Raw genomic sequence first — 27,073 nt, 5'->3', positions numbered from 1 at the left:
GAGGCCCCAGCATCGTGGCTCACTGCAGGGAGCAGTGGCAGCTTAGAAACCGTCCGTTCACTGGCTCCCCATGAAACGGAGTTCAGTACTTATCCATTTACCTAGATAGCAATCCCAAACAGTAGGCTGTCTCCAAGAAGTACACCCGGAAAGGGGACCTCCTTGCCCTTTTGCCCTTTGAATTTTTGACTGCAATCTCTTCATCCTCAAGTCGTTTCCACCAAGGCCCCTTTCTTAAGACTCACTTTCGGCTAGGTGCGGTGGCTCACGCCTCTAATCCCAGCACTTTGGGAGGCCAAGGCGGGCGGATCACGAGGTCAGGAGATCGAGACCATCCTGGCTAACACGGTGAAACCCCTTCTGTACTAAAAATACAAAAAATTAGCCGGGCGTGGTGGCGGGCGCCTGTATTCCCAGCTACTTGGGAGGCTGAGGCAGGAGAATGGCGTGACCCTGGGAGACGGAGCTTACAGTGAGCCGAGATTGCGCCACTGCACTCCAGCCTGGGTGATAGACTCACTTTCATGCCTTTTTTTTTTTTTTTTTTTTTTTTTAGAGACAGGGTCTTGCTGTGTCGCCACTGCAGTGCAGTGGCACCATCATAGCTTACTGCAACCTTGAATTCCTGGGCTCAAGCCATCCTCCCCGCTCAGCCTCCCGAGTTGGTGGGATTATATGCATGAGCCTCCATGCCTGGCGTCACTTTCATACTTTTAAATAGAAATAAATTACTTGGCAGAAAATAGGCTTCTCGCTGATAGCTAATGATACTCAGCTAAGGTTCTTCCCCTGTCTTTGATTCAGCAGTAAAGGCAGAATAGCTCATTGCTTCCAATTTTTGTTCACTTGTGCTGTTGTGATCCTAATTTCCTAAGGGCTTAAAGCCCTTAAAACTTTTTTTGCATTTCAGGAATTCTGATTGGTTGTTTTCTTCACTTATTTGGGATTTTTGATATTTGGTTGCTTACGGTGCCGGCAACCCTCCTTTTATAAAGTACCTCTTGTATTTTTGCAGTCGCATCCTTAATGTCCGGTCAAGGAGTGGTGACACCACTGGGTCTTGTAAGTAGAGTCCACTCGAAGCGGGAATATTTTGAAGTGTCTTTGTAGAAATGACTCAGCTGTGATTTGGGATGTCTGGCCTAAGTTGGTTCTAAGTTTATCACCTCTAGGGCTCTCTTTAGGTTGGTGAAATGAAATTTCCTTACCGTCAGGAGTGGAGGAGGTTCTCCGCCTTTTTTCCAACTTACTTCCTTTCCTCTTTTTTTTTTTTTTTTTTTTTTTGGCTCTGGGTTTCCTTACTTTTATTTCCTTTCTATCCTTCATGGGAGATGTAAATTTTAAGCAGCTCTAATTTATAGACTTTGGTTTTAGGGAGTTAAAGACATAGGCAACCAGATTTTATCATGCTTCAGATGTTTTATAATGCCCTCTTTCTCTGATTTAGCTGTGACCAGAAGACCTCCGAAGAGACAGGCCATGTGAGTAGGAGAATTAATTAAACTTTTTTTTTTTTAAGTGGGGGAAAAACCCAATGCTCTGACTGAGGAAATTTAAGAGTAAACTTCACATTTCCTCTGTGGACAGTCTGTGGTTCTCAGCAGGATCATGATGGCTGTTTGACATCACAACCAGGTTCAAAACATTAGATTCCTTATCCCTGATCCATTATCTAACTGGTCAGTTTCTTCTTTGAGGTATCTCTGTGAACTATGCCTTAACATCCAGGCTCTACTAGTCTAAGCCCTTATCAGTGTTTACTCCTTTTTATTTTTAGATTAGTTAATTTTTTGTTTTGTTTTGTTTTGAGACTGAGTCTTGCTCGACTAGGTTCGAGTGCAGTGGTGCAATCTCGGCTCACCGCAGCCTCCACCTCCTGAGTTCTGGTGATTCTTCTCCTCAGCCTCCCAAGTAGCTGGGATTACAGGCACACGTCACCACACCCAGCTAATTTTTGTGTTTTTAGTAGAGATGGGGTTTCACCATGTTGTTCACGCTTGTCTTGAACTCCTGACCTCAAGCGATCTACCTGCCTTGGCCTCCCAAAGTGCTGGGATTACAGGTGTGAGCCACCGTGCCCAGCTTGTTTCTTCTTTTTAAGTGGCATCCTCACTTTGATCTCTTACTTCTGATGCAGTCTGTGTACCACTTGCAGCTGGATCTCCTGAGGCACTGCTTTGATCATATCAATCCCCAATTCAAATAGCTCATAATAGAAAAATCAAGCTCTTGACCCCAATATTTAATGCCTTCTGTGATCTGGCCATAACCTCTCTTTCAGCCTCATCTGCTACTGTTTCTATTAATGAATCCTCTGCTCTAGCCAGATCTTGATGGAGGGGTGTTTCCCAGGTGCCAAACTGTAGGGGGTGCTGAAAAAAATTGCTGGAGTAAATATGAAGTATGGTGCTACGTAACTGTTTTCCACATTGACTCCTTGAATTACTGTACAAATGCGAACTGGTCATTCTTGTTCTCCCCATCAAGCCAAATAGTGCTGTCAAGTGGGAAAATTTTTGTTCTGGCTATCTCTGATTTATCTCTGTTGAGTGTTTTTACAACATATAAGCCACCAACTCCTGACACCAATGTGTGAAATGTCATGTAAAGTCTGCAGTTGCAGGCCGGGCACAGTGGCTTATGCCTGTAATGCCAGCACTTTGGGAAGCCAAGGTGGGCGGATTGCTTGAGATCAGGAGTTCGAGACCAGCCTGGCCAACATGGTGAAACCCTGTCTTTACTAAAAATACAAAAATTAGCAGGGTGTGGTGGTGGCATGTGCCTCTCATTCCAGCTACTCAGGAGGCTGAGGCACGACAATCACTTGAACCTGGAGGGGGAGGTTGCAGGGAGCCATAATTGCGCCACTGTGCCCCAGCCTGGGTGAGAGTGAGACTGTCTCAATAAATAAATAAATAAATAAATAAATAAATAAATAAATAAAGTCAGCAGTTGCAATCAATTGAAATTCTAGAGCCAAATTATGCATTGTATAAAACTATTAATCATTGATGATCAGTTTTATTAATTGTATTTCTAAAGTCTGGTTTATTCAGGTATGATTTACATATGGCAAAATTCACCCTTTTTAGGTGTACAGTTTGATGGATTTTGACAAGCATATGCGGTAGTGTAACCATCACCACTGTCAAGATGCAGAGTATTTCCATTGCTGTTATTTATATGTTAAATGTTCTATCATGGCGCCTAAGAAGTATTCCAGTATATAATATTATACATAATGAAGTCGTTTTTGAAATTAAAATGTATCTGAGTTTTAAATAGAAAAAATAGTTTCTTCCAGCCTCTGCTAGATAGATGGTGAACAAATATTTAAAGAAAATCAGTTTTAAGGGGCCTGAAAGGAGTGCCCACAAGTCTTGGTCCAGTCCCAGGTGCCGTCTATATATGGGATACTATAGGAAGAGTAGATTTGGGAGGAAGGTGATGAGTTTGGTTTTGGGCATGCTAGAATCAAGGAGCCTGTAGGCAGGGCTGATATTCAAAACTTTCTAACAACCAACAGAGCACAGGCAGGAATTAGTCAGGGTGGTTGCCTGCTGGTCAGGACAGACACCATCAATAAACAAATCGGTAAGGCCATACCTCTGCATACTGACTAGATATCAGCTCTGCCCACAGGATATCCAGGTAGGAAGTTGGAACTGTGAAACTAGAAGTCAGAAGAGAAGTTGGGCTCAATATAATGGATTGGACTGGTATAATTAATAATTGATTGCATTGGCATGAGAGGGCTGGGGATAAGTCCTGGGATTGAGTCGAGGAAGGTGAGTGAGGAGGAGTGAATGGAAAGGTGAGATGAGAACCAAAAGACGACTTCGTCCCAGAAATCAAGAAAAGAGTTTTAAGGATGGAGTGGTCAATAGGATAGCAAAGGCACATCAACTTGGCAGTGTCAAAGTGGTAAACATGGTGGAAGCAGATGAACATGTGTGTCTGTAGCAGGTACAGACATGTCCTATAACAGTGTATTAAATATTTTCTTTCATTATGAAAGTATATTATACTTACTATACACTGTTTGGAGACAGGAAGGTGGCCAATTTCATCCTGCTGGAACTTCTGAGCCAAATACCAGGATCAGCTGAGGATGAGGACCCCAGGGGGTGCTTACCACTGGCACCCTGGGTGGTGCAGGTGCACTGCTGAGTTTGACACCTACCAGAGCAGTCCGTCAGTTCAAGAGGGTAGTGCTGGTGTGGGGCTGCAGAGAGTAGCACTGAACAGAAACTCCCTACTTTGAGGTGCCTCTCTCCATCTGTGGCCCTCTACCCTTCTCAGACAACTGGATCTCAAACTTGATAAAGAAAGATGAGAGTTCCCTGATCAATGTTTCCCCTGTGCCAAAACTATCTGAATACATAAAATAGGACAGAACTCATTTCACTCTCAGTATGTGACAGACTCCTCCTTTTTAGAAGGATGTGAGACAGATGGAAAGATGTAGTAGGAAGATGGAAAAATATAGAAAATTAGGTAGAATGGAAGGATTGAGTGGTTCCAAAGGAGGGGAACAGAGTTACTGTGGGAAACAAAAAATTGACGAGTGGTCAAGATCAGAAAAGGTGAGAAATGCCATGAAAAAGAAGAGTGTTGTGTTCATACTTCTCTCTTGTTTTTCTCCTGTCTCATCCCTCAGCTCTGTGGTAGTGATTGACTCTGATTCTGATGGCGAATGTTGCACCTATGAGGAGAAGAAAGCTAAGTTATTGGAAATAAACAGCGACGGCAAGTATATATTACTTTGTTAGATAAGTAGCTGAAATCCAAAGCCTCATCACACATGGTAATTGCAGGATCAGAGTCTGCAGACTTCCTATTCAGAATCCTTCAGTAGTGAATGCCACCGTTTCTTTCCTCGTATGTGCTGGATGTGGATATGGCTGGGTTCCCTATAACCCTCTGGTCAATTTCCCAGCAGCAGCAACTGTTGTTGCTGCCTGAGACCTTGGGGGCCCCCTCAGTAGAGTTCTTACCTGCCTAGAGCTACATCAGTGAAGCGGGGTTGGGGTGGTGGGTCAAGAATTGAGGCTGGGAAGTATGGAGGCTGCTCTGTGACTCCCTCTTCCCCCCTCTATGTGTGGGAATGATGAGGAAGAGAAAAGGAGTAAGAGGCCTGGCTCATTCTTCCTTCCATCTTGAAGGGTGGTGGTTGTGGGCCAGCTGGCAGTGTCGTGTTGAGAAAATTCTTACTTTCTCCATTGAGCTGCTGGTCCTTGCTGTTTGCCAGTCCTTCTGTATTTTCTAGAGATTCTTGTGTTTCTTTAGAGCCTGTTTCCCATGGCAGATCCTTACCTGTTTGGATTCAGAAGCCCCTTTAACCTTCTGGGTGGCTTGGAGCTTAACTCAATTCAGAACTTACCTGCTCAATGGGGATGAAACACAGGAAGACTAGAAACTTTTTGTGTGTGTGTGTGTGTGTGTGTGACAGTCTCGCTGTGTCACCCAGGCTCAAGTGCAGTGGCGCAATCTCGGCTCACTGCAAGCTCTGCCTCCCAGATTCACACCATTCTCCTGCCTCAGCCTCCCAAGTAGCTGGGACTACAGGCGCCCGCCACCATGCCTGGCTAATTTTTTTGTATTTTTTAGTAGAGACGGGGTTTCACTGTGTTAGCCAGGATGGTCTTGATCTCCTGACCTTGTGATCCACCAGCCTCCGCCTCCCAAAGTGCTGGGATTACAGGCAAGACTAGAAACTTTTTAAGCATTAGGGACAGTATTTCATTGACCTTTGTTCTCTCAGTACAGATACAGGGCATGATATGTGGGGCACTTAGTTAATGTTTGCTGAGCTGAACTCAACTGAAAATGGGAGATGCATAAAGCGCCAACTACTACTTTTTTTTTTGTTGGAGACAGAGTCTCAGTCTGTCCCCCAGGCTAGAGTGTAGTGGCATGATCTCAGCTCTCTGCAACCTCTGCCTCCTGAGCTCAAGTGATTCTCCTGCCTCAGCCTCCTGAATAGCTGGGATTACAGGCGCCCGCCACCATGCCCAGCTAATTTTTTTATTCTTTTATTTTTTTATTTTTAGTAGAGATGGGGTTTCACCATGTTGGCCAGGCTGGTCTTAAACTCCTGGCCTCAAGCAATCTGCCTGCCTTGGCCTCCCAAAGTGCTAGGATACAGGTGTGAGCCACTGGGCCTGACCAGCACCAGCTACTTCTTAGATAGCTACCCCAGAGCTATTGTTGGCCAGAGTTTCTTAGCTAACCCAGGATATCAGAGCAGGGAAGGGAGAGGTCGTTTGAAACGCTGGTCTCCTATTGTTCTACCACTTATCCTTTTGGATTTCTTTCCCTGCTTCCTCTCTCTAGCTCTGGATGGCTGTGCCTGAGCAGGACGGCGGTCTGGGTATAGAGTAGAGGGTCTGACATGACAAGCCATTCAAATGTGAAAGGAACTCCAAGGAGGCAGCTTGAGGGCAGGCAGGAGTAACAGAGCCAGAAACCAGTTCACAACTAGAGGCCGCCAGGTGCTTGACTCCTTAAATCAGAAGAGACAGATTCTTTTAAGAGTGAACTTTTAGCCAGGGCTGCTCTTACCTTGCTGGCCTGTAGACTGTAACTGGGCATCCATCGCAGCAATGGAGGGATGAAGAATGCTCCTATAGGACTGGCTTTGTACGTTTCTTTACTGTTCTCTATGTGGCATTTCTTTCTGTTATAATGAATTTAGGCAATTCTACAGAAAACAAGGCCCAGTGAACTCTAAAACATACCTCCAACCTTTGTCGCTGTATAGTCATTTTTAAATATGTTGTAAGCAGTGTGTCCCTACTTTTTCTAATTTTTCATTTCAACTGCAGGTGGCAAATCTTTTAAGTTTTCTAGGAAGGAGGGAGGGCTTTTTACCATAGGAACATCCACTCCTTTTCTCTTCCCTTACTGCATATTTGAAGTTTTTTCACAATTAATTCAAGTAACAGATAAGATTCTCAAAATATATTGTCTCAAATCTGCAGTTTTAGGATAAAGAGTTTTTGCACCATAAGTATATCTTTCACATCTTGCCTATGCCATGGTTTAGATTTTTAGATTTTTTTTTTTTACATCCAGAATCATAGAAAGCTAGAACTGGAGCTCCAAACAGACTCCAAAGAGTGTGTGGCGTCAGACACACTGGCCTTCATTTCAGTGCAGGCTGTGATGTTCCAAATGTTCCTGAGGCCTCTCAGAGAGTGCTGACATCAGGACGTACTCCTGACTCATATCAGTGGTTCTGAGAGCTTTGCACTTATGAACTAATTTAAAGAATGAAATTTTGGTGACCAACACAGAGTTGTCAATTTTTAATTTGTCTAATGAAGGAAATTAAAAAAAAAAACTTCAGCTACCATTTACTATCTTTGTAATTTTGTAAAGAACACCAAAAGTTTAGCCAAGATGTAATCACAAAATAAAGGACAGTCCTTTAAATTATAGAAATTTAACTTGATGGGGGAAAAATACCACTTTATTATTCTAATTTGTCTTATTTTGCTGTGGACCAGTGAAAATATTCAAGTCTGTAGACCTGTGTTTAGGAAGCCCGGAGCAACTACTACATCTTGCTACTTAGAGGCTATGATTTGAAAATTGCCACATGAGTTTGGTTGCTATTTGATCTGTCACTGCTCTCAGTGAAATAAAAAATAGAGGGAAAAACAATCTAAAATAACTTTCTTTTTTAAAAACTAATTTTTTATTTTTGTGAGTAGTTAATAGATTTATATATTTATGGGGTACATGAGATGTTTTGATACAAGCATGCAATGTGTAATAATCACATCATAGAGATTGCAGTATCTGTCTCCTCAAGCATTTATCCTTTGTGTTACAAGCAATCCGGTTATATTCTTTTAATTATTTTAAAATGCACAGTTAAGTTATTGACTTATAGTCATCCTGTTGCGCTATTAAATAGTAGATCTTATTCTTTCTATTTTTTTGCACCCATTAACCATCCCCGCCTTTCCACACCCCTCCACTCTCCTTCCCTGCCTCTGGTAACCATTCTTCTATTCTCTATCTCCATTAGTTCAATTGTTTTCATTTTTAGACCCCACATATAAATGAGAACATGCGTGTGGTGGCTCACGCCTGTAATCTCAGCACTTTGGGAGTTCGAGGCAGGTGGATCACAAGGTCAAAAGATCGAGACCAGCCTGGCCAACATGGTGAAACCACATCTCTACTAAAAATACAAAAATTAGCTGGGTGTGGTGGTGTGCGCCTGTAGTCCCCGTTACTTGGGAGGCTAAGGCAGGAGAATTGCTGGAACCCGGGAGGCAGAGATTGCGGTGAGCCAAGATTGTGCCACTGTATTCCAGCCTGGTGGCAGAGCAAGACTCCGTCTCAAACAACAATAACAACAGCAACGAAAAAAACGTGAAGTTTGTCTTTCTGTGCCTGGCTTATTTCACTTTACATAATGACCTCCAGTTCCATCCATGTTGTTGCAAGTGACAGGATCTCATTCTTTTTTATGGTTGAGCAGTACTCCATTGCTCCATTGTGCATATATACCACATTTTCTTTATGCATTCATCTGTTTTTGTTTTTTTTTGCGACGGAGTCTTGCTCTGCTGCCCAGGCTGGAGTGCAGGGGCGCAATCTCAGCTCACTGCAGCCTCTGCCTACTGAGTTCAAGCGACTCTGCTGCCTCAGCCTCCTGAGTAGCTGGGACTACAGGCACCCTCCACCATACCTGGCTAATTTTTGTATTTTTAGAAGAGATGGGGTTTCACCGTTTTGGCCAGGCTGGTCTCAAACTCCTGACCTCAAGTGATCTGTGTGCCCTGGCCTCCCAATGTGCTGGGATTACAGGCGCTAGCCACCGTGCCCGACCTCCATTCATCTGTTGATGGGCACGTAGGTTGTTTCAAATCTTGGCTATTGTGAACAGTGCTACAACAAACACAGGAGTGCAGATATCTCTTTGATATACTGATTTTCTTTCTTTTGGGTACGTATGCAGCAGTGGGTTTGCTGAATTGTATGGTAGCTCTGTTTTTAGTTTTTTGAGGACCCACCAAACTCTTCTCCAGGGTGGTTGTACTAATTTACATTCCTACGAGCAGTGTACAAGGGTTCCCTTTTCTTCTCATTCTCACCAGTCTTTTGGCTAAAAGCCATTTTAACTGGGGTGAGATGATACCTCATTGTAGTTTTTTTTTTTTGTCTTTTGTTTTGTTTGAGACACTCTCACTCTCACCCAGGCTGGAGTACAGTGGTGTGATCTCAGCTTAGTATAACCCCCACCTCCCAGGTTCAAGCAATTCTCCTGCCTCAGCTTCCCAAGTAGCTGGGACTACAGGCACGCACCACCATACGTGGCTAATATTTGTATTTTTAGTAGAAATTGGGTTTCGCCATGTTGGCCAGGCTGGTCTCAAACTCCTGACCTCAGATAATCCATCCGCCTCGGCCTCCCAAACTGCTGGGGTTACAGGTGTGGGCCACCATGCCCGGTCATTCATTATAGGTTTTTGATTTGCAATTCTCTGATGATCAATGATGTTGAACACCTTTTCATATGCCTGTTTGCCATTTGTATGTCTTCTTTTGAGAAATGTCTGTTCAGATCTTTTGTCCCATTTTTTCATTGGATTATTAGATTTTTTTCCCCTATAGAGTTGTTTGACCTCTGTATATACTTTAGTTATTAATCTCTTGTCAGATGGGTAGTTTGCAGATATTTTATCCTATTCTGTGGATTGTCTCTTCACTTTGTTTATTGTTTCCTTTGCTGTGCGGAAGCTTTTTAACTTAATGTGATCCCATTTGTCCATTTTTGCTTTGGTTGCCAGTGCTTGTGGGGTATTGCTCAAGAAATCTTTGCCCAGACTGATGTCCTGGAGATTTTCCCCAATGTTTTCTTGTAGTAGTTTCATAGTTTGAGGTCTTAGATTTATGTCTTTAATCCATTTTGATTTGGTTTTTGTATAGCAAGAGATAGGAGTCTAGATTCATTCTTTTGCATATGGATATCCAAGTTTCCCAGCACCATTTATTGAAGAGACTTCCTTTTTGCCAGTGTATGTTCTTGGCAACTTTTTCTAAAATGAGTTCACTGTAGGTGTGTGGATTTGTTTCTGGGTTCTCTATTCTATTCCATTGGCCTATGTTATCTGTTTTTATGCCAGTACCATGCTGATCTGGTTACTATAGCTCTGTAGTGTAATTTGAAGTCAGGTTATGTGATTCCTCCACTTTTGTCCTTTTTGCTCAGGATAACTTAGGCTATTTTGGGCATTTCATGGTTCCATATAAATTTTAGGATAATTTTTTTCTAGTTCTGTGAGGAATGTCATTGGTATTTTGATAGGGATTGTATTGAATCTGTATATTTCTTTAGGTAGTATGGGCATTTTAACAATATTGATTCTTCCAATCCATGAACATGGAATCTTTCCATTTGTTGGTGTCCCCTTTAAAATAATTGATTCTTAACTGCTGTTCAAAACGCCACAGTTCCTGTCTTGTTTAATTTGTGCGAAATAATCTGCTGAAATTCAGTGTATAAAGGAGGTGGTGGAGGGAGTATATTCATATATGATTGTGTCTCTTGAATTTCAGATGAGAGTCCAGAGTGTTGTTATGTGAAGCCTGCCATCCAGGAACCTCCAATAGTTATTAGTGATGATGACAATGACGACAACAACAGTAATGATTTGGAAGTTCCCAACAAAAACAGCAACAATTCGGAAGTTCCCAACAAAAACAGCAACAATTCGGAAGCTCCCAACAACAACAGCAATGATTCGGAAGCTCCCGACAACAACAGCAATGATTCGGAAGCTCCCGATGACAACAGCAGTGATTCAGAAGCTCCCAATGACTACAGTAGTGATTCGGAAGTTCTCAATGACAACAATAGTGATTCGGATGTTCCCGACGACAACAGTAATGATTCGGAAGCTCCCGAAGACAACAGTAATGATTCGGGAACCCCCGACGACAACAGTAATGATTCGGGAACTCCCGACGACAACAGTAATGATTCAGGAACTCCCGACGACAACAGTAATGATTCGGATGTTCCCGATGACAACAGTAATGATTCGGAAGTTCCCGACGACAACAGTAATGATTCGGAAGTTCCCGACAACAGTAATGATTCGGGAACTCCCGACGACAACAGTAATGATTCAGATGTTCCCGACGACAATAGTAATGATTTGGAAGTTCCCGACAACAATAGTAATGATTTGGAAGTTCCTGTGCCAGCAGAAGATTTGTGTAATGAAGGCCAGATTGCCTCAAATGAAGAAGAGCTGGGTGAGGCTGCTGTCTCCCAGCACGATTCATCTGATGATGCTGGTGAGCAGGATCTTGGTGAGAATCTCAGCGAACCACCAAATGATCCTGAGGCTAACCTTGAAGTTTCAGAGAGAAAGCTGCCAGCTGAGGAAGAGCCTGCACCTGTGGTGGAACAATCAGGGAAAAGGAAGTCAAAAACCAAAACTATTGTGGAGCCACTAAAACAACAGAAGGCAAAAACCAAAACTATTGTGGAACCGCTGAGGAAAAGGCAGGCAAAGACCAAAAATATAGCAGAGCCACTGAAGAAGAGGAAGGCAAAAACCAAAAATGTATCTGTGACACGTGGTAAGTCAGTCATGCCAAGTACGCCTGTCCCACTGAATGTGCCTTGCCTGCCGAATGTGCCTGTCTTATCCAGTCTGCCTGTCCTCCCTGTCAACCCTGTGCCATTTCAACAACTTCTTTGTGGCCCAAGGAGGCATCCATCCAGTGAAAGGATGGTTCTGGGAACAGGGGAGGAATGCCCACATCTTTCTCATGCTCCTGTATCTTGGTATCTGCTGTTCACTAGCCTGGAGTGCTGTCTCCCTGAACTTTCTGTTCTGAGGATGTCTTATTTTTCTTAGGACCCAGCCCAATGATCACTTCCTCTATGAAGTCGTGAGTCAGAGTGGCTCCTGTCTCCTGAGTTACCAAAGTTCTAGAGCCCATCTCTACGAAAGCACTAGTCATACTGTTAGAATATGTTCCTGAGTCGGTCCCCTTCCCTACCCCGCCCCGGTAGACTGTGAGCCTCTTCGTGGGAGGACTCCTCCTCATCTTTTACTCTCTCTCAGGGTTTGGCCTGGTGCTTGGCACGTGATAGAGGTTCAATAAATTTTTTGGATATATGAATGACACTGACTATTGATACATAAGCCTTTAGCTAGAGCAGCTGGCAGGATGGGTCCTAGGCCCAGGCAGAAAGATCTGCCTTGCCCTGCACACTGAGTGAAGGTGCTGCCTAGGATATGAGCCACTCATCGGAGCAGGTGTGTGAGCTGTACCGTACCACCCCTTCGACTGTGCACGCTTCAGTTGCCCACACCACCTAGCTTCCTAAGGGCACACTCCTGGACCTTCATAGTCCTTGGTGCCTGTGACAGAATCCTGCCCAGCTCATGCTGCTGGCAGCTCTGTAATTCACGTGGGTGAGATGGTTGAGAATGATGACAGCGGCAGTATGCCACTTCAGACAGTTTTGTTTAGAGATGTTGCACTGGGCTTGGCTGTGAGGGCTCCTTTTGGGTTTACCTTTCTGTTAGTCTCTTGATGGTACCAATTTTTGGGGTACAAGTAACCTATTATTTTTTCAGCTGGTAAAGGACGTAAGAAGCGTGGACCTTCAAAGAAGAAACACGGTGCGGCAAAAGTTAAAAAACGCAAAACTAGGTATGTACTACCCATGTTCCGTTGAACAGGAGTTTATTGCACAGTTGTCACACTGGGCAGTCCACTGGGCACTTGGGTGGGGGTGGTCTATAAGGGGATGGAGTCTGGCTGGGATGGAATTGGGGGACAAGATTTCTGTCCTTCAGTAGGAGGGCCCAAGCAAGGGAGAATACCACCCACTGGCTCCCTTCCCACTTCTTTCCCCACTCTCTGAGGCTGGGCATGGGCTCTCCGCCAAGGTGCCTGCAGTTACCTGGGTAGAGAGGGCCTTTCTGCACCCACAGCAGCTCTGGCCTCTGAGATTGCCCATGTCCTTCAACTCAGATCAAAGAACTATGTGTAGCCAAGCAAGAAACTTTTTTTCAGGCTTGATATAGCTTCGTGGCCACCAGTTTATGCTAAACCAAGGCAAAGGCACTGGAAATGGTGAGAAGGCAGAAGCAACACATTGATCTGTTGGAGTTGGAGGGAGAGTGGTCAAGATTGTCTTCCAGGTTTTTCTAGTGCTTTGGCTGAACCCAGTTACTGTTACTACTATGTATATCCTTATGAATTTTTCAGCTTAAATGTTAGGATGAAATGGATTGCTTATCATTCCTTTATTTTTATTAAGCTATATATAGTTGATACTGAAAACAACAACTGATCCTGTAGGCCAAAGACATGTTAATACTTAAGGCAAAAAATTAATGTGTTTTCTTATTTAGATTCCAGGAATTTCTTAGTTTTTCCCTTAAAAATTTGATATAGTAAGCATAATTTTCTTTTTTTTCTTTTTTCTTTTTTTTTTTTTGTGAGACAGAATCTCGCTCTGTCGCCCAGGCTGGAGTGCAGTGGCGCGATCTCGGCTCACTGCAAGCTCCGCGTCCTGGGTTCACGCCATTCTCCCGCCTCAGCCTCCTGAGTAGCTGGGACTACAGGCGCCCGCCACCATGCCCAGCTAATTTGCATAATTTTCTTTGTTTTTACTTTCATTGAAGAGTAATGTATACTCACATCTGAATTGTCTTACAAGACAAGGAATGTATTTGAAGGACTATATGTTATTTTTTAACGAATATTTGGGGACAATAAGTATATCTTAAGGGAGGGGAAAAAGACTGATTATGTCGGCCAGGCGTGGTGGCTCACGCCTGTAATCCCAGCACTTTGGGAGGCCGAGGCGGGCGGATCACAAGGTCAGGAGATCGAGACCATGGTGAAACCCCGTCTCTACTAAAAATACAAAAAATTAGCCGGGCGCGGTGGCAGGTGCCTGTAGTCCCAGCTACTTGGGAGGCTGAGGCAGGAGAATGGCAGGAACCCGGGAGGCGGAGCTTGCAGTGAGCCAAGATCGCGCCACTGCACTCCAGCCAGGGGGACAGAGCAAGACTCCGTCTCAAAAAAAAAAAAAAAAAGACTGATTATGTCAGGCATAGGGGCACCAGCTTACCCTGGACCTGAACAGAAGGGCTGTCTGTTTCTGCACTGGCTGAGGTAACCGGTAGCAGCTTGCCAAGTGCTCTTTTAGCTGGATCCCCTTTCAGGAAGGTTTCTGCTCCAGACTCCTAACTACATATTTAAGCTACTTTGCCTCCAGGGACATGTGTCTTGGGGAGCTCCCAGGTTGCTTTGCTAGAGCGTGACAAAAGAAGGGAAAAGCTGTCCCTTGGTGTCATTGTCAGTCTGCATTATCCAAAGGAGGCTAGCCTATTTGGACTCTTAACTGTTGTTTAGCACTTCCTGTGTCATCTGGAGGCTTCCTGTTATGCTTAGCATTGTTCCTGTGTAGGCTGCTTGCTGGTCATAGTGTCTGATTTTCCCAGTTTGGGGTCTTGTCGGTTCCTGTGATGTGAAGGTGCTCAGTCTGCAGTAAAGAGCCACAGGCCTTGAGGTGAAAGTATGCTAAGCCACAAGGCTGGCGTTCTGTGAGCACAAACACACAGGGGTCTGGGCTCTGCCAAAGTCTGCAGAGGGTTCAGGTTTGCATCTGCCACCTTACATACTGATGTAAGTTTGCTTTCAGACCTAAGTAACTGGAGGCAGAAATATTTCAGTCTCCCATTTCAGGCTTGGGATGAAGACCCTTCCGTAACCTCTGTCTTGTCTGGTACTTCCCCTCTCTGCAGCCCAACTTCCTCACGTAGGGTTTAGTTTGTGACTTAAGGGTTAATAACTGTTCTGGCAAAATCTCAGTCTTAGGAGTTCTGTTAAGTCAGAAACTTGCTGCGTTTGCTCCCCTTTTATCTTTCCAGCTCTTTGGGCTCATCTCTGGACTTAGTGGACTGTTCCAGCTAAGATAAAAATGCTTCTGTTTAAATGGTAGTTATTACAGTATGAGTCCTTTATGTGCTCAGCATTATTCTTTGTGCCATTTGAATTAGGCCTTGAAAGATGGGGCAGTGATAGTGGTTTAATCAAAAGACCATGAGATTTGGATCAGGAGATTCACTGTCTCTGTGACCTTTGGGCAAGTCACTTGACCTCTGAGCACAGTGGAGATCATAAAAATAGTAATAGCTTCTTTGAAGGGCGGTTGTGAGGATTAAATATGACAATGCAAAAGGAAGTTCTTTGCGAATGATAAAGTGCTGCGCAGATGGTTATTCTCAGTAGTGGTGGAGATGTAGTCATTGTAAGCCGTGGGAAAATAGATTGTGCCGAGGCACAAATGTGGGAAATTGCGATTTGTGTCCAGGAAACATTTAAGTTGCCCACTTTGGCTAGAGTGGCAGTGGTAGCTGGGAATAGAGCTTTGGACAGGGTTGACCCTGGCCATGAATGTCAGGCCAGGCAGTGAAAAACCAGAGGGGGACAGTAATTGGAGCATGGCCTGCGAAAATGAATCTGGAGGAGTGTGTGTGATTGGATGAGAAGAGAAAGAGCCTGGAGGTAAGGAACACTGGAATGTTCTCATATCCAGGCATAAAGGGTAGGACAAGAACTTGAACTAGAGTAGGAACCAGGGAGATGGAAAGGAGGGGCTGAAGAGAAAGCGTGAAGAAGATAGTCTGTCTCCGTGCCCAATAAAGAGAGAAAAGGAATTTTATTTTATTTTTTGAGATGGAGTCTCGCTCTGTTGCCCAGGCTGGAGTGCAGTGGTGCGATCTCGGCTTACTGCAAGCTCTGCCTCCTGGGTTCACGCCATTCTCTTGCCTCAGCCTCCTGAGTAGCTGCGACTACAGGCACCCGCCACCACGCCCGACCAATTTTTGCATTTTTAGTAGAGACGGGGTTTCACTGTGTTAGCCAGGATGGTCTCGATATCATGACCTCGTGATCCACCCGCCTCGGCCTCCCAAAGTGGTGGGATTACAGGCGTGAGCCACCGCGCCCGGCCGAGAAAAGGAATTTAAAAATGTCTTTGAGGTTTTTCAGCCAATTGTAACACAAGTTTGATAATTGAACACATGTTTAGCTGGAGATACATTCGTGTTAGTCAGTTGGAAGTTTGCACTGGGCAGTTGTAAATTCAGAACTAGGTCTCAGGAGAGCTCCAGAGTGCAGATACAGATGTGGGGATAAGTCTCTTTGAGGTTGAAACCATGGGCTTTATACCTCTGAGGGTTGCAAAGAGTGAAGAGAAAAGGCTGCAAATGAAGGCTTGGGAAATGCCCTCATCTAAGGAGCTGGATGGAAGAGGGAGCGACAGGTCTTGACAAGACGCTTACATGTGCATTCCTTCTCTCTCTTTAGCTACATAAACCTCAGCTGAATTTATCTTTACAGGACTCGTAAGTGCAAAGTCCCTGGATGTTTCTTGCATGGCCTTGAAAAATCAAAGAAATACTCTGGAAAAAATTTAAAGCGAAATAGGGATGAATTGGTTCGGAGAATCTATGATCTGTTTAACAGATCCGTCTGTGATAAAAAGGTAGGATCAATGAATGAGCACTGATTGAGCACCTACTATACACCAGTACTCTTGGTGCTGTGAGGTGCACTAACCATATATACTTCCCGCCCTTGAGCAGAGGCAGTTGAGGTTGGGAGATGAGCCCTGGCACAGGTGAAAGCAATAGAGAATGTGTATGAGTTATAATGTATAGGACAGATGGCTATTACACAGGAGATCAGCAGAGGGAGAAATCACTGAGAGCCTCAACAGCCAGGAAGTAAGATTACCTGGAGGAAGTGAGACTCTGCTTCTTAAAGGATGGTAAGTGGCGAGAACAACAGGATGGGGGAGAGGGAGAGTTGAGGCTCCACAATCAGGAAGAGAGGATTCTTGTGGAAGGATAATGGAAAAAGAGCTGTGTGACCTTGAACAAGTTACTTGACCTCAGTTTCCGTCAGTTTCTTCATCTGTAAAATGGGGACAACACGGTACATATTACCTTATAGGATTATTGTTACCCTTCCATAAGTTAATACACATACAGTGCCTAGAACAGGGTCTAGGACATAGTAAGCTCTTATTTTTTGATAGTGTAGGACTGGATACTGGAGGGCCTTGGGAATCAGGTTGGAGGAGGTTAAATTTACGTGAGTAGGCAGCACTGCACAGGGATGGGGTGCATCAGGGAGTGAATGAAATTAACCTGCTGAAAGAAATTAACCTGACAGTAACCTGTGGGTATGGACTGGATTGGATAAAATCTGGAGGCAGAGAGACCTATTGGTCATTAGATTTTTCAGACTTTATCATCTCTGGTGACAACACTTTATGGAGGGAAGTTCTTACATATTCCTAAAGGTTCCCCAGCCTTTGGTGCCCTTCCGGATGACAGTGATGTCACATCAGATGGGTGGAACCTGAAGTGTTCTGAGTTGCATTTTCAGTTCAGCCTCGCCCACCTCAGCAGGGTTGTCCTTCTCTCCTTGGCTGCACCAAGGACAAGAGAGCCCAAGTCCTGCACTCACATGTTCTATCAGTCTCCCTTGTGTCCTGATTGCCTGTTTATTGTCTTTACCCAGACTTCAATGTGGCTTTTATTCTCCTCAGAATGTTTTGATTTGTATTCTCTTTGAATAAATTTCTTCTCAAACTTGCTGTGAGCCAAGAACCTGGGGGAGAAAGTTCCTTTTCCTTTTTATTAGAGGGTAAAAAACTCTGGAGTTAATATTTTCTGGTCTGCTTAAAACTGCTTTCTGGGCCCAGCGTGGTGGCTCACGCCTGTAATCCCAGCACTTTGGGAGACCAAGGCAGGCGGATCACCTGAGGTCAGGAGTTCGAGACCAGCCTGATCAACATGGTGCAACCCTGTCTCTACTAAATACGAAAAATTAGCTGGGTGTGGTGGTGCACGCCTGTAATCCCAGCTACTTGGGAGACTGAGGCAGGAGAATCACTTGAACCTGGGAGGCAGAGGTTGCAGTGGGCTTAGTTTGCGCCATTGCACTGCAGGCTGGGCAACAAGAGCTAAAACTCCATCTCAAAAAAACAACAACAAAACAAAACTGCTTTCTGATTCCTTCCATTTGCTTTTCATTCTCAGCTGCCAGAGAAACTACGGATAAGCTGGAATAACAAGATGTTGAAAACTGCTGGCTCATGCAGCACTGGTGAGATATGGCACCCAAAGAGGCAGCGCTTTGCCGAGATCCAGATTGGCTTGAAAGTCTGCGACTCTGCAGGTGATGGCAGGAGTGTGGGAGATTCACTACTATGCTCTTTCCTTCTGATACTGTGCCTATGAAATCACTCCTAGCTGGTAGCCTGTGTCACAGCTCGAACTGTCATTCTTGGGTGGGCAGGCATGCTGTGTGTTGCTTAGAGGACATAGTTATTGGATGTCTCACCATCCCTGTGAATCAAACCCATCGATCTTTATACCAGGCCTGCCTTTCTCTCTGCATTTCCCCCTTGCCAGCAATAGCATCTTCATTCTCTCAGGAGCTGAGGTTCAAGGTCCTCTATGTCTAGCCAGTCACCAAATCTTCCTTCACAGTAGCTCACCATTCCTTCTCTATCTGTGCCTCCATCCAAGGACAGGCCCTCATCCCTGCTCCATTTCGTCTCCCATATGTAACTACATTGCTTTCCTGCTGAGAAACCAGGGCTTTTCAAGGCCTAGAGCCTGGCTTTTGAGGCCATTGTAATGTGCTCCTGTTTGGCTTGGCCAATCTTGTCTCTCAGTATTCTACCACTAGCCCACGCCCCAGACAGGCTGTCTTCACACTGGCCTTCAAAACATACCACAGGCTGGGTGCGGTGGCACACACCTGTAGTCCCAGCTATTTGGAAGGCTGAGGTGAGAGGCTCGCTTGAGCCCAGGAGTTCGAGGCTGTAGTACACTATGATCACACCTGTGAATAGCAGTTTCACTCCAGCCTGGGCAACATAGCAAGACTCAGTCTCCAAAATGTTTTTAAAAATGTGCCATATACTCATGTTTTGCCATACCCAGAATGGCCTTTCTAAATTCAATCAATTAGTAAGAACCCCTGAGATCCCAATTTCACCATGGAGCTTCTAACCAAATCCCACGGCCATAGCGATTGCTCCCCACCCTGTCCACCTCTGTTCCTGGAGGGCAGAAACTAGATCTTGTCTGGATATTTTTCTAGAAGTGCCTCACAAAAAAATGAGCATGTTGGAGCTGCTCTGAAAAGACCTGCTCACCGAAGGCTCTTTGCCGTAAACAATATCGGGTTGAAGTAGGTTCACTATTCACTTTGAGAATCCTGGGAAGGTAACACTCATACTTACCTGCATGTGCTTCTGTAAGATAACCTTGTGTCTGGTGGGGCTGAAAGTCGAGGGGTTGTTGGGTAGCAGATAAGAAGAGGATTGGGGCCGGGTGTGGTGGCACACGTCTGTAATCCCAGCACTTTGGGAGGCTGAGGTGGGTGGATCAGGAGTTCGGGACCAGCCTGGCCAACATGGCGAAACCCCGTCTCTACTAAAAAAAAAAAAAGACCAAAAAATCAGTCGGGCATGGTGGTGCACGCCTGTAATCCCAGCTACTTGAAACCGGGAGATGGAGGTTGCAGTGAGCTGAGATCACGCCATTACACGCCAGCCTGGGCGACAAAGCAAGACTGTCTCAAAAAAGAAAAAAAAAAAAAAAGTATTGGTTTTAGTGTTCACAATTTCTTTTCATTCTTCTTTCAAGACCGAATCCGGGATACTTTGATCCATGAAATATGCCATGCTGCCTCCTGGCTGATTGATGGTATCCGTGATTCTCATGGTGACACATGGAAGTATTATGCCAGGAAATCCAACAGGATCCACCCGGAGCTGCCCAAGGTCACCCGTTGCCATAACTATAAGATTAACTACAAGGTCCATTATGAATGTACTGGGTGCAAAACCAGGTAAGACTCTTCTCCTCAGACTTTTCCCAGTTACGTTTTGCTGGGGCCTCCAAGTGGCTCTTGAGTGATTTCATAAGTAGATGGCTGTCTGAATTGAGGAGGAGAACCTCTCTCCTCCTTTCCATGTTCTCTTTCTCCTTTCTCTTCAGTAATTTGAGCCGGTCTGACCACTGCTGCCACTTGGTGCCTGGGTCTCTGACCACCCAGAGAAAATTATTGCTTTGGGCCCAAGGCCAACATCTCAGAGCCGATGCTGAGGTGCAGTGACTGATTCTTTTGTTGTGTGTTGTTCCTTTCCTTCCCAGGATTGGCCGCTACACCAAATCGCTGGACACCAGCCGCTTCTTCTGTGGCAAATGCAAGGGGTCTCTGGTCATGGTGCCGTTAACTCAGAAACATGGGACCCGTATTGTGCCCCACGTATGACCATTTGCTGTGTATGTGCAGAAGTATTATAGAAAAATTAAGCAGGAGATGGCTAGGATTAGCCACGGGGATATGATGAAAACACTTGGCAGGAATTACAAGGCAGTGAAGAATTCTTAAAGTTATCTGAGAGTATATTCATGTGAGCTATATCCTCTACTGGTAAGAAGTTTTAGAAAAGTTTGTTTTTGTGAAGTTAGGAATATTAGAATTTAGGTACTGTTAAGTAAGTAGTATTAGAATTTAAGATTCATGTTATTAATGATGATTGACCTTAACCAGGGACTCTGTTGCTAACTATTCTGTGCCCTTGACAGGGTATTTCTGAAGCCCTTGGGATCTACCTTGGGTCTTACTTGAGTTCCATATTTTTCACATGTAGGACAAAATGCAAAAGAAAAGTGAGTTTTCAAGAGTGGCAGGTTGAGAGAAAGAGGAGAACGCTGGAAAGAGGACAAGTTTTAGAGGCAACACTTAAATACCAGGGCTACTGTGACATCTATGTAGACAGGAAAGACAAACGTGTTTCATAAAATTCGTTGCTGATGGTATTGATTGAAACTATCTGAGCCATGTAATCAAAAAATAAAGTTTTCTGCATCTCACTTGTTAGCAAAGTCTGTTCATTGACTCCCTGCACCTAGAGCAGAACAGACCCTCCGGTCTTTTGTCCAAGACTCCGGACATCTGAAGCCCTCCAGGACTTGTCTAGAGGAGTGCGCTGCACTCCGTGTTTCTCTCTGGCTTCTGTGACAGCCCATAAGGACTTAGCAGCCTCCCTACTTCTTGGAGCAATTCAGGATATGGACTGGGATCCACATTGTATTCATTTCCTACGGTTGCCACGACAAATTACCACAAGCATAGTGGCTTAAAACAACACACATATACAGTTCTGGCGGTCAGGTAGTCCATCACTGGTGCCACTGGGCTAAAATCAGGGTGTTGACAGGGCTGTGTACCTTCCTGGAGGCTCTGGGGGAGAATCTGTTGCCTTGTATTTTCCTTTTTTTTTTTTTTTTTCGAGACAGAGTCACTCTGTCACCCAGGCTGGAGTGCAGTGGCACGGTCTTGGCTCACTGCAACCACTGCCTCCTGGGTTCAAGTGATTCTCCTGCCTCAGCCTCCCGAGTAGCTGCGATTACAGGCACCTGCCACCATGCCCAGCTAATTTTTGTAGTTTTAGTAGAGACAGGGTTTCACTGTGTTGGCCAGGCTGGTCTGAAATTCCTGACCTCAAGTGATCCACGTACCTTGGCTTCCCAAAGTGCTAGGATTACAGGTGCGAGCCACCTCACCCAGCCTTTTCTGCCTTTTAGAGGCTGCTCACATTTCCTGGGTTCATGGTCCCGTCCTCCAGAGGCAGCAACAGTTCCCTCTCTGACTCCCCTGCTGCCTCCCTCTTTCGCTTTTATTTTTATGTATGTATGTATGTATTTATTCATTTATTTATTGTCGCCCAGGCTGGAGTGCAGTGGTGCGCGTGGACGTCTTGGAGGCCACATTTTCAGCCGGCCACAAGCATCTTGACTACCCTGATACTTTTTCTAGGCAGGGTGCGTTCTGTCATTTCCCTGCCTTTCTTCATTTTGTAAAAGCTTGGAGTGTCTAGTGGCCACAAAGCGGGATGGTGTGTTTATATGGTGGGACGAGCTTCCCCAGCTAACTCTTGAGATTCTTCCTCCCCATTCCCACCTCCAGCCGTATCTGAAGTTTCAGCAGGGGCCCAGCTGGCCTGTGAAACTGGATCCTAGCACATTGGTGACTTAATTAGGGGGCACTGACAGTGCAGTAGACCCACCCGTCACCTTCTGTTTTAACTCAGTAGCCCTGTCACTTGCCTTTCTGGGAAACCCCAGTTATTTCTTCCCCTCACTTCAGCCTCATTGATAGCCCTGGAAAAATGCTCCCCACAGCCCGCCTCCAGGTGGCTGTGTGCTAATGACTGTTGGCAAGCATCTGGCCTTGCTTTTCTTCAAGCCCGCAGCCATTTCCCTAGTAAGCGCTTGTATCACTCACCTGAAAAACCAGTAGGGCCTTCTGAATGGTCTCCAATATCATCACCTGATCCCAAATTAACCTTTCAGTCTTACTTTCAGCCTTCCCACCTTTGCTACTACCCTCCCTTATGCCTGGAAATACCTGCCCTTTAAGTCTTCAAGAAGCCTTCCCAAATGGCTCCAACCTTCAGTGCCCTGAGCTGTGGGTTCACTGTGCCACTTATTTGCCCCATGGCCCAGGCTACTGGGTTTCACTAGTTTCGTACACATCTTGCCTCCTGTCCTGAGCTGCTGGAGTGCAGAGCTCTCGTGTTCATGTCTGATGGCCCCTTCCCCAATTATGTCAACCAGCTGCCTAACTGGTCACTCTGCACCCATGTACTTGGGTGTTTCCCTGTGAGTAGAACAGGAGTGCCCCCGGGGGTGGAGACAAAGCTGCAGACAGACATTGATGAAGGCAGGATGGGCTGGCACAGACCCAGGGCCAGGCAGGGAGAAGCAGAAGTGCCCCTGGAGCCCAGGTGGGCTGGCTGTAATGATGCACGAACACGCCCTGGTCCTGACGATCTTGTTTATTGAAAAGTTTTAAGCAGGATTTTCGACGTAAAAATAAAAGCAAATATAGAGGTCTTGGGGACCATGGCCACAGTCACTGCTGAACTGGAGGCCTGGGCTGCGGCTTCGTGGGGCAGCGCCCTCTATGCTATGCCTTGTACTCCCAGCACTTGGGGAAGGTGAAGTTTTAGTTTCCAAATGAGAAGGGCAGTGGGGCTCCACGCAGCCACCTCGGCCGGCAGGATGGGGCTTGGCAGCTAACGAGCAGCAATGGTGCAGTCCTCAGAGCTGGGAGGGTGGCTTCCCTGGAGACCTGGTGGTGCTGGGGCTGCCAGTGAGTCCCGGGAGCGAGGATGTGGGGAGAGCCAGAACTGGCTCAGCAGAGGGAGGGAGGAGCCTGGAAAGCGGGAAAGTCAGACTGTGTGGGTGAAAGGGGAGCCCAGATTCTGGCCTCACAAGCCCGAGTAGGAGGCCTCTGAGGTCTCAGACCAGGATGAATCCCGGCGGGAAGACGATGGCTGCCTCTGGAGCCCTCTCTGGTTGGGGCAGCCCAGGCGCAAGAGCAGCATCCACATCCGCTCCCGGAACTTGACCCCTACAAAGGCATAGAGCAGCGGGTTGAGGCAGCAGTGCATATAGCCCAGGCCTGAGGTGACCGACTTGGCCACGTCTACCCTGCTTTCTCGGCCACAGTTCCGGGCTAAAGCGCCCAGGTCCATGAGGATGTCCACCAGCACCACCAGGTGATAGGGGGTCCAGCAGAGGGCAAAGGCCACCACGACCACCACCACCAGCCGCATGGCCCGCAGGCGCCGCTGGCCCCTGGAGACCAGCAGCACGGCCAGGATGTGGGCATAGCAGTAGGCCATGACCAGCAGGGGCAGCAGAAAGCCAGCCACCAGCTGCAGCACCCGCAGAGCCGTGCGGCCCACCTGTGGGAAGTTGTACTGGCAGTGGGTGGCCTTGAGGCGCTCGTCATGGTGGGCCGACAGGAAGATGAAGTCTGGGAGGGCGAAGAGCAGGCAGAGCCCCCAGACAGCCAGGCAGGTGAGGGTCACGCGGGCCGGGGGCCCCCTGCGGTAGAGCTGGGTGGCGTGCACTATGTTCAGGTAGCGGTCAAAGCTGATGCAGGCCAGCAGGAGGGCCCCTGCGTAGAAGTTGATGTTGAAGAGGGCACCTGCCACTTTGCAGAGGCCAGAGCCAAAGACCCACTGGACGGCAGCGTCCACTGCCCAGAGTGGGAGCGTCAGCACCAGCAGCGTGTCTGCCACAGCCAGGTGGAGCAGGAAGGTGTCGGTGCTGCTCAGGGCTGCCCGCCGGCTCAGCAGCACCGCTGCCACTGCGCCGTTGCCCAGCAGCCCCAGTAGAAAGAGGAGGCTGTAGAGGGTTGGCAGGAAGGCCCGGTCGAAGTTCAGGCTGAAGTCCTGTGGGCAGGGTGGGGAGGTACAGCACGAGTCACTCTCATTTTCTCCATAGTCATAGGAAGAGCTGAAGTTCTCCAGGAGGGCAGCAACCTCGGCGTCATTTAGCACTTGGTGGTCACTCACCTGTGAGGGAGGGAACGCAGAGGAAGGGGCTGTGTAAAGGCCCGCCAGGAACTCTTTTGTGACTGAGTCTGATTTAGACTGTGATTTACTCTGAGCAGCTCCTCCTATAACTGTCCCCGCCAGTCTTCCAGGGCCATACCTCCTCAACTCCATCCGCTCAGCCTGGGCTCTGGGATGGTGACTTCCCTTCTCTTGAACTCTTCTGGGTGATCCCATAGGCCCAGGGACCCCTGGGCAGGAGGAAGAGCGTCCCCCCGGTGCCCAGAGCCCTCTCTGCCCACTGTCCTCGCTCTCCCCGCTCTCCCTTCACAGCTTGCCTTGTATCCTCAGTGCCCCACCCCCAACACATAGTTCAATCACCTTCCTCCCCAGCGCCTCTCCACAATCCCCTTTTCCAGTCACTGACCCTCCTCTTCCCTCCTCGGCCCTTGTCCGGGGACCCCAACTTCCTGCCCCCTTCTCCCCGTGTGGCCTCTCTACAAGTCACCACGCCCCCCAAATGCATGCAGTCTGCCCAGTCCTTCCCCCTCCCTACACTGAGGCTTGCACGGCCATTTAGTTGCCCATGAGGGGATCTCCCACTGAGCTTGAGAGGGAATCTTCTTTACCCCCTCACCCCCAGCACTACGGACCTGCAGGCCTCCCCAGTGCCAATGCAATCCAGCACGCAAGAGTCAAAGTTCCAAGTCGCCTGAAGGGAGCCTTTGAGTCTACTTGCCCCCTGCCCTCCCCCATTTTGCAGACGAGACACCAAAGCCAGAGAGGAGAGGAGAGGCACCCAGGGTCAGTGGCCAAGCTGGGTTCCCAATTCCCCAGTGCTGTTTCTGCCACAACCCATGCAGCCTCCAGCTACTCACCCAACCCTGTGGTGACCCTGGGCTGTGGGCGAGCCGTGGTATTCCCCTAGTGCCCCGGGTTCTCCACTTCGAACTCTGTCCTGGCCTTGCTGGGCAGCAACACTTACCTCAAGGACCATGGCTGGGCTGGTGCTCTGGCTGCTGGGTGGTGTGCTGCCTGCCCCTCTGCTTTGGTGCTTGTGGTTGGAAACCTGCAGTCACAGAGGAAGTGAGAGTTTCAGGCAGTTCTCAGCAGCAGCCTCTTCCAGGGAGTTACCTCTACCAGACCTCCCTAAACCTTAGGCCGCAGAGTTTCCGTGGCTGGGTGAAGCCTTTCTGGAGGAGCTGGCCACAAGCTTGGGACCAGAAAAGCTGGGCAGAGGATGACTGGCTGGGGGCAGGTCCTTTGAGAAGAGAGGTCCGAAGAAGAACCAGTGCAACTGAGAAGTGAAGGGCAGCCCTGCTGCCTGCACTGGTAGGGTCAGTGCTCCATAGATTGGAACTCATCTGTTCTGATCTTGAGTTGATCTTTGCATGATTGTAAAGACTGGGTAGAGAAATAAGTCTGTAGAGGAGATCCACCTTCTTAAAAATTTCAGTCAGGTGCAGTGGCTCATTCCTGTAATCCCAGCTACCGGGGAGGCTGAGGCAAGAGGATCACTTAAGGCCAAGAGTTTGAGACCAGCCTGGGCAACATAGCGAGGCTCCATCTCTACCAAAACTAAAAGAAGCCAGCCAGGCATGGTGGCATGTGCCTGTAGTCCTAACTACTTGGGAGCCTGAGACAGGAGGATTGCTTGAGCCCCGGAGTTCAAGGCTGCCTTGAGCTACAATTGTACCACTGCACTCCAGCCTGGTGACAGAGTGAGACCCTGTCTCTTAAAAAGGAATTAAAATATTTTTTAAAAAGTCATTACCCTAAATCTAGCTCTTTACCATCGCCCCTCCCTGCTAATCAATGGGGAAAAGGAAAGGGAACTACCAGTAATGAACTTGCTATGTGCTAGACATTGCTTTAGGTGCTTTCTCTGACACTGCCTTATTCCAACCACACAACTCACTTGTGAAGTGCGGGGTTATCTGCATGGATGATTCAGAAAGGGCACAGGCCTTTCCCAGACACAGCAATTAAAGGTGGGCGTGAGGATTGATCCCACGGCTGTCTGATTCTCCTTTTCCTACTCATGACACTGTCTTCAGTTTCTTTTAAGTGAATAAGCTATGATATGTTCATGCAGTTAAAAACAAATGAAATAAAGCTACACATTTTAACATGGATGCATCTAGAAAAGCCAACGATCACATGGTAGAAGAGGCAAATTACAGAATGCCATGTGTAGTTTGATGCCACTTACATAAACTCTAAAAACCACTGCAAAATCAATACCATGTTGTTTTGGGTAACACTCTTTGTTCTCAACGTTTAAAACAGGGATGGGAGATACCACAAGTTCATAAAAGCAGTTGCTTCTGGGGCAAGAAGGATGGGGTTGGGGAGGAGGCCATAGGAACCTCTTGACCTTAAGGAAAAGCTGTAAGGCAGCCTTGGTACAGCACATCAGTCACTTTATGGCGGAGAGTGGTGACCAGTTCCTCTCCCCACCTGCCCTCAGTGCTCCCCTTCACCCTCTTCTCCCCTCCCTGTTGCCCTCTTCTCATTATCAGTGGGCAAGGCTACCTGTAACTTGCTTCTCCCAAGCAGTTTCCTCTTTCTATCTCTCCCCCAGTTGGAAAGCAGGGGTGGAGGGAGAGAAAGACGAGAGAAGAGAGA

At 46.9% G+C, this 27,073-nt stretch overlaps 2 protein-coding genes across 2 annotated transcripts; one reads left to right on the top strand and one right to left on the bottom strand.

Moving 5' to 3' along the window:
- Positions 1–959: 959 nt before the first annotated feature.
- GCNA (germ cell nuclear acidic peptidase) lies at positions 960–20,974 on the top strand (the record flags this gene model as incomplete). Its single annotated transcript, XM_031660591.1, has 9 exons — positions 960–1,062; positions 1,448–1,481; positions 4,661–4,749; positions 10,579–11,610; positions 12,621–12,696; positions 16,405–16,549; positions 18,114–18,252; positions 19,734–19,938; positions 20,244–20,974. Coding segments are annotated over 9 exons (1,944 nt in total), but the record flags the coding sequence as incomplete, so codon positions are not given.
- A 1,947-nt stretch (positions 20,975–22,921) lies between these two features.
- CXCR3 (C-X-C motif chemokine receptor 3) lies at positions 22,922–25,627 on the bottom strand. Its single transcript, XM_003917864.5, has 2 exons — positions 25,431–25,627; positions 22,922–24,466 (listed from the first exon to the last, which is right to left on the bottom strand). The coding sequence occupies exons 1-2, from the start codon at positions 25,440–25,442 to the stop codon at positions 23,372–23,374; spliced, it is 1,107 nt and encodes a 368-aa protein (XP_003917913.1). The 5' UTR covers positions 25,443–25,627; the 3' UTR covers positions 22,922–23,371.
- Between the last annotated feature and the right edge of the window lie 1,446 nt (positions 25,628–27,073).

The sequence above is a fragment of the Papio anubis genome, chromosome X, assembly GCF_008728515.1.
Source record: "Papio anubis isolate 15944 chromosome X, Panubis1.0, whole genome shotgun sequence".
Lineage (NCBI taxonomy): Eukaryota > Metazoa > Chordata > Mammalia > Primates > Cercopithecidae > Papio > Papio anubis.
Note: the sequence above shows the minus strand (reverse complement) of the source record. Positions and strands in the feature narration are given on the sequence as shown.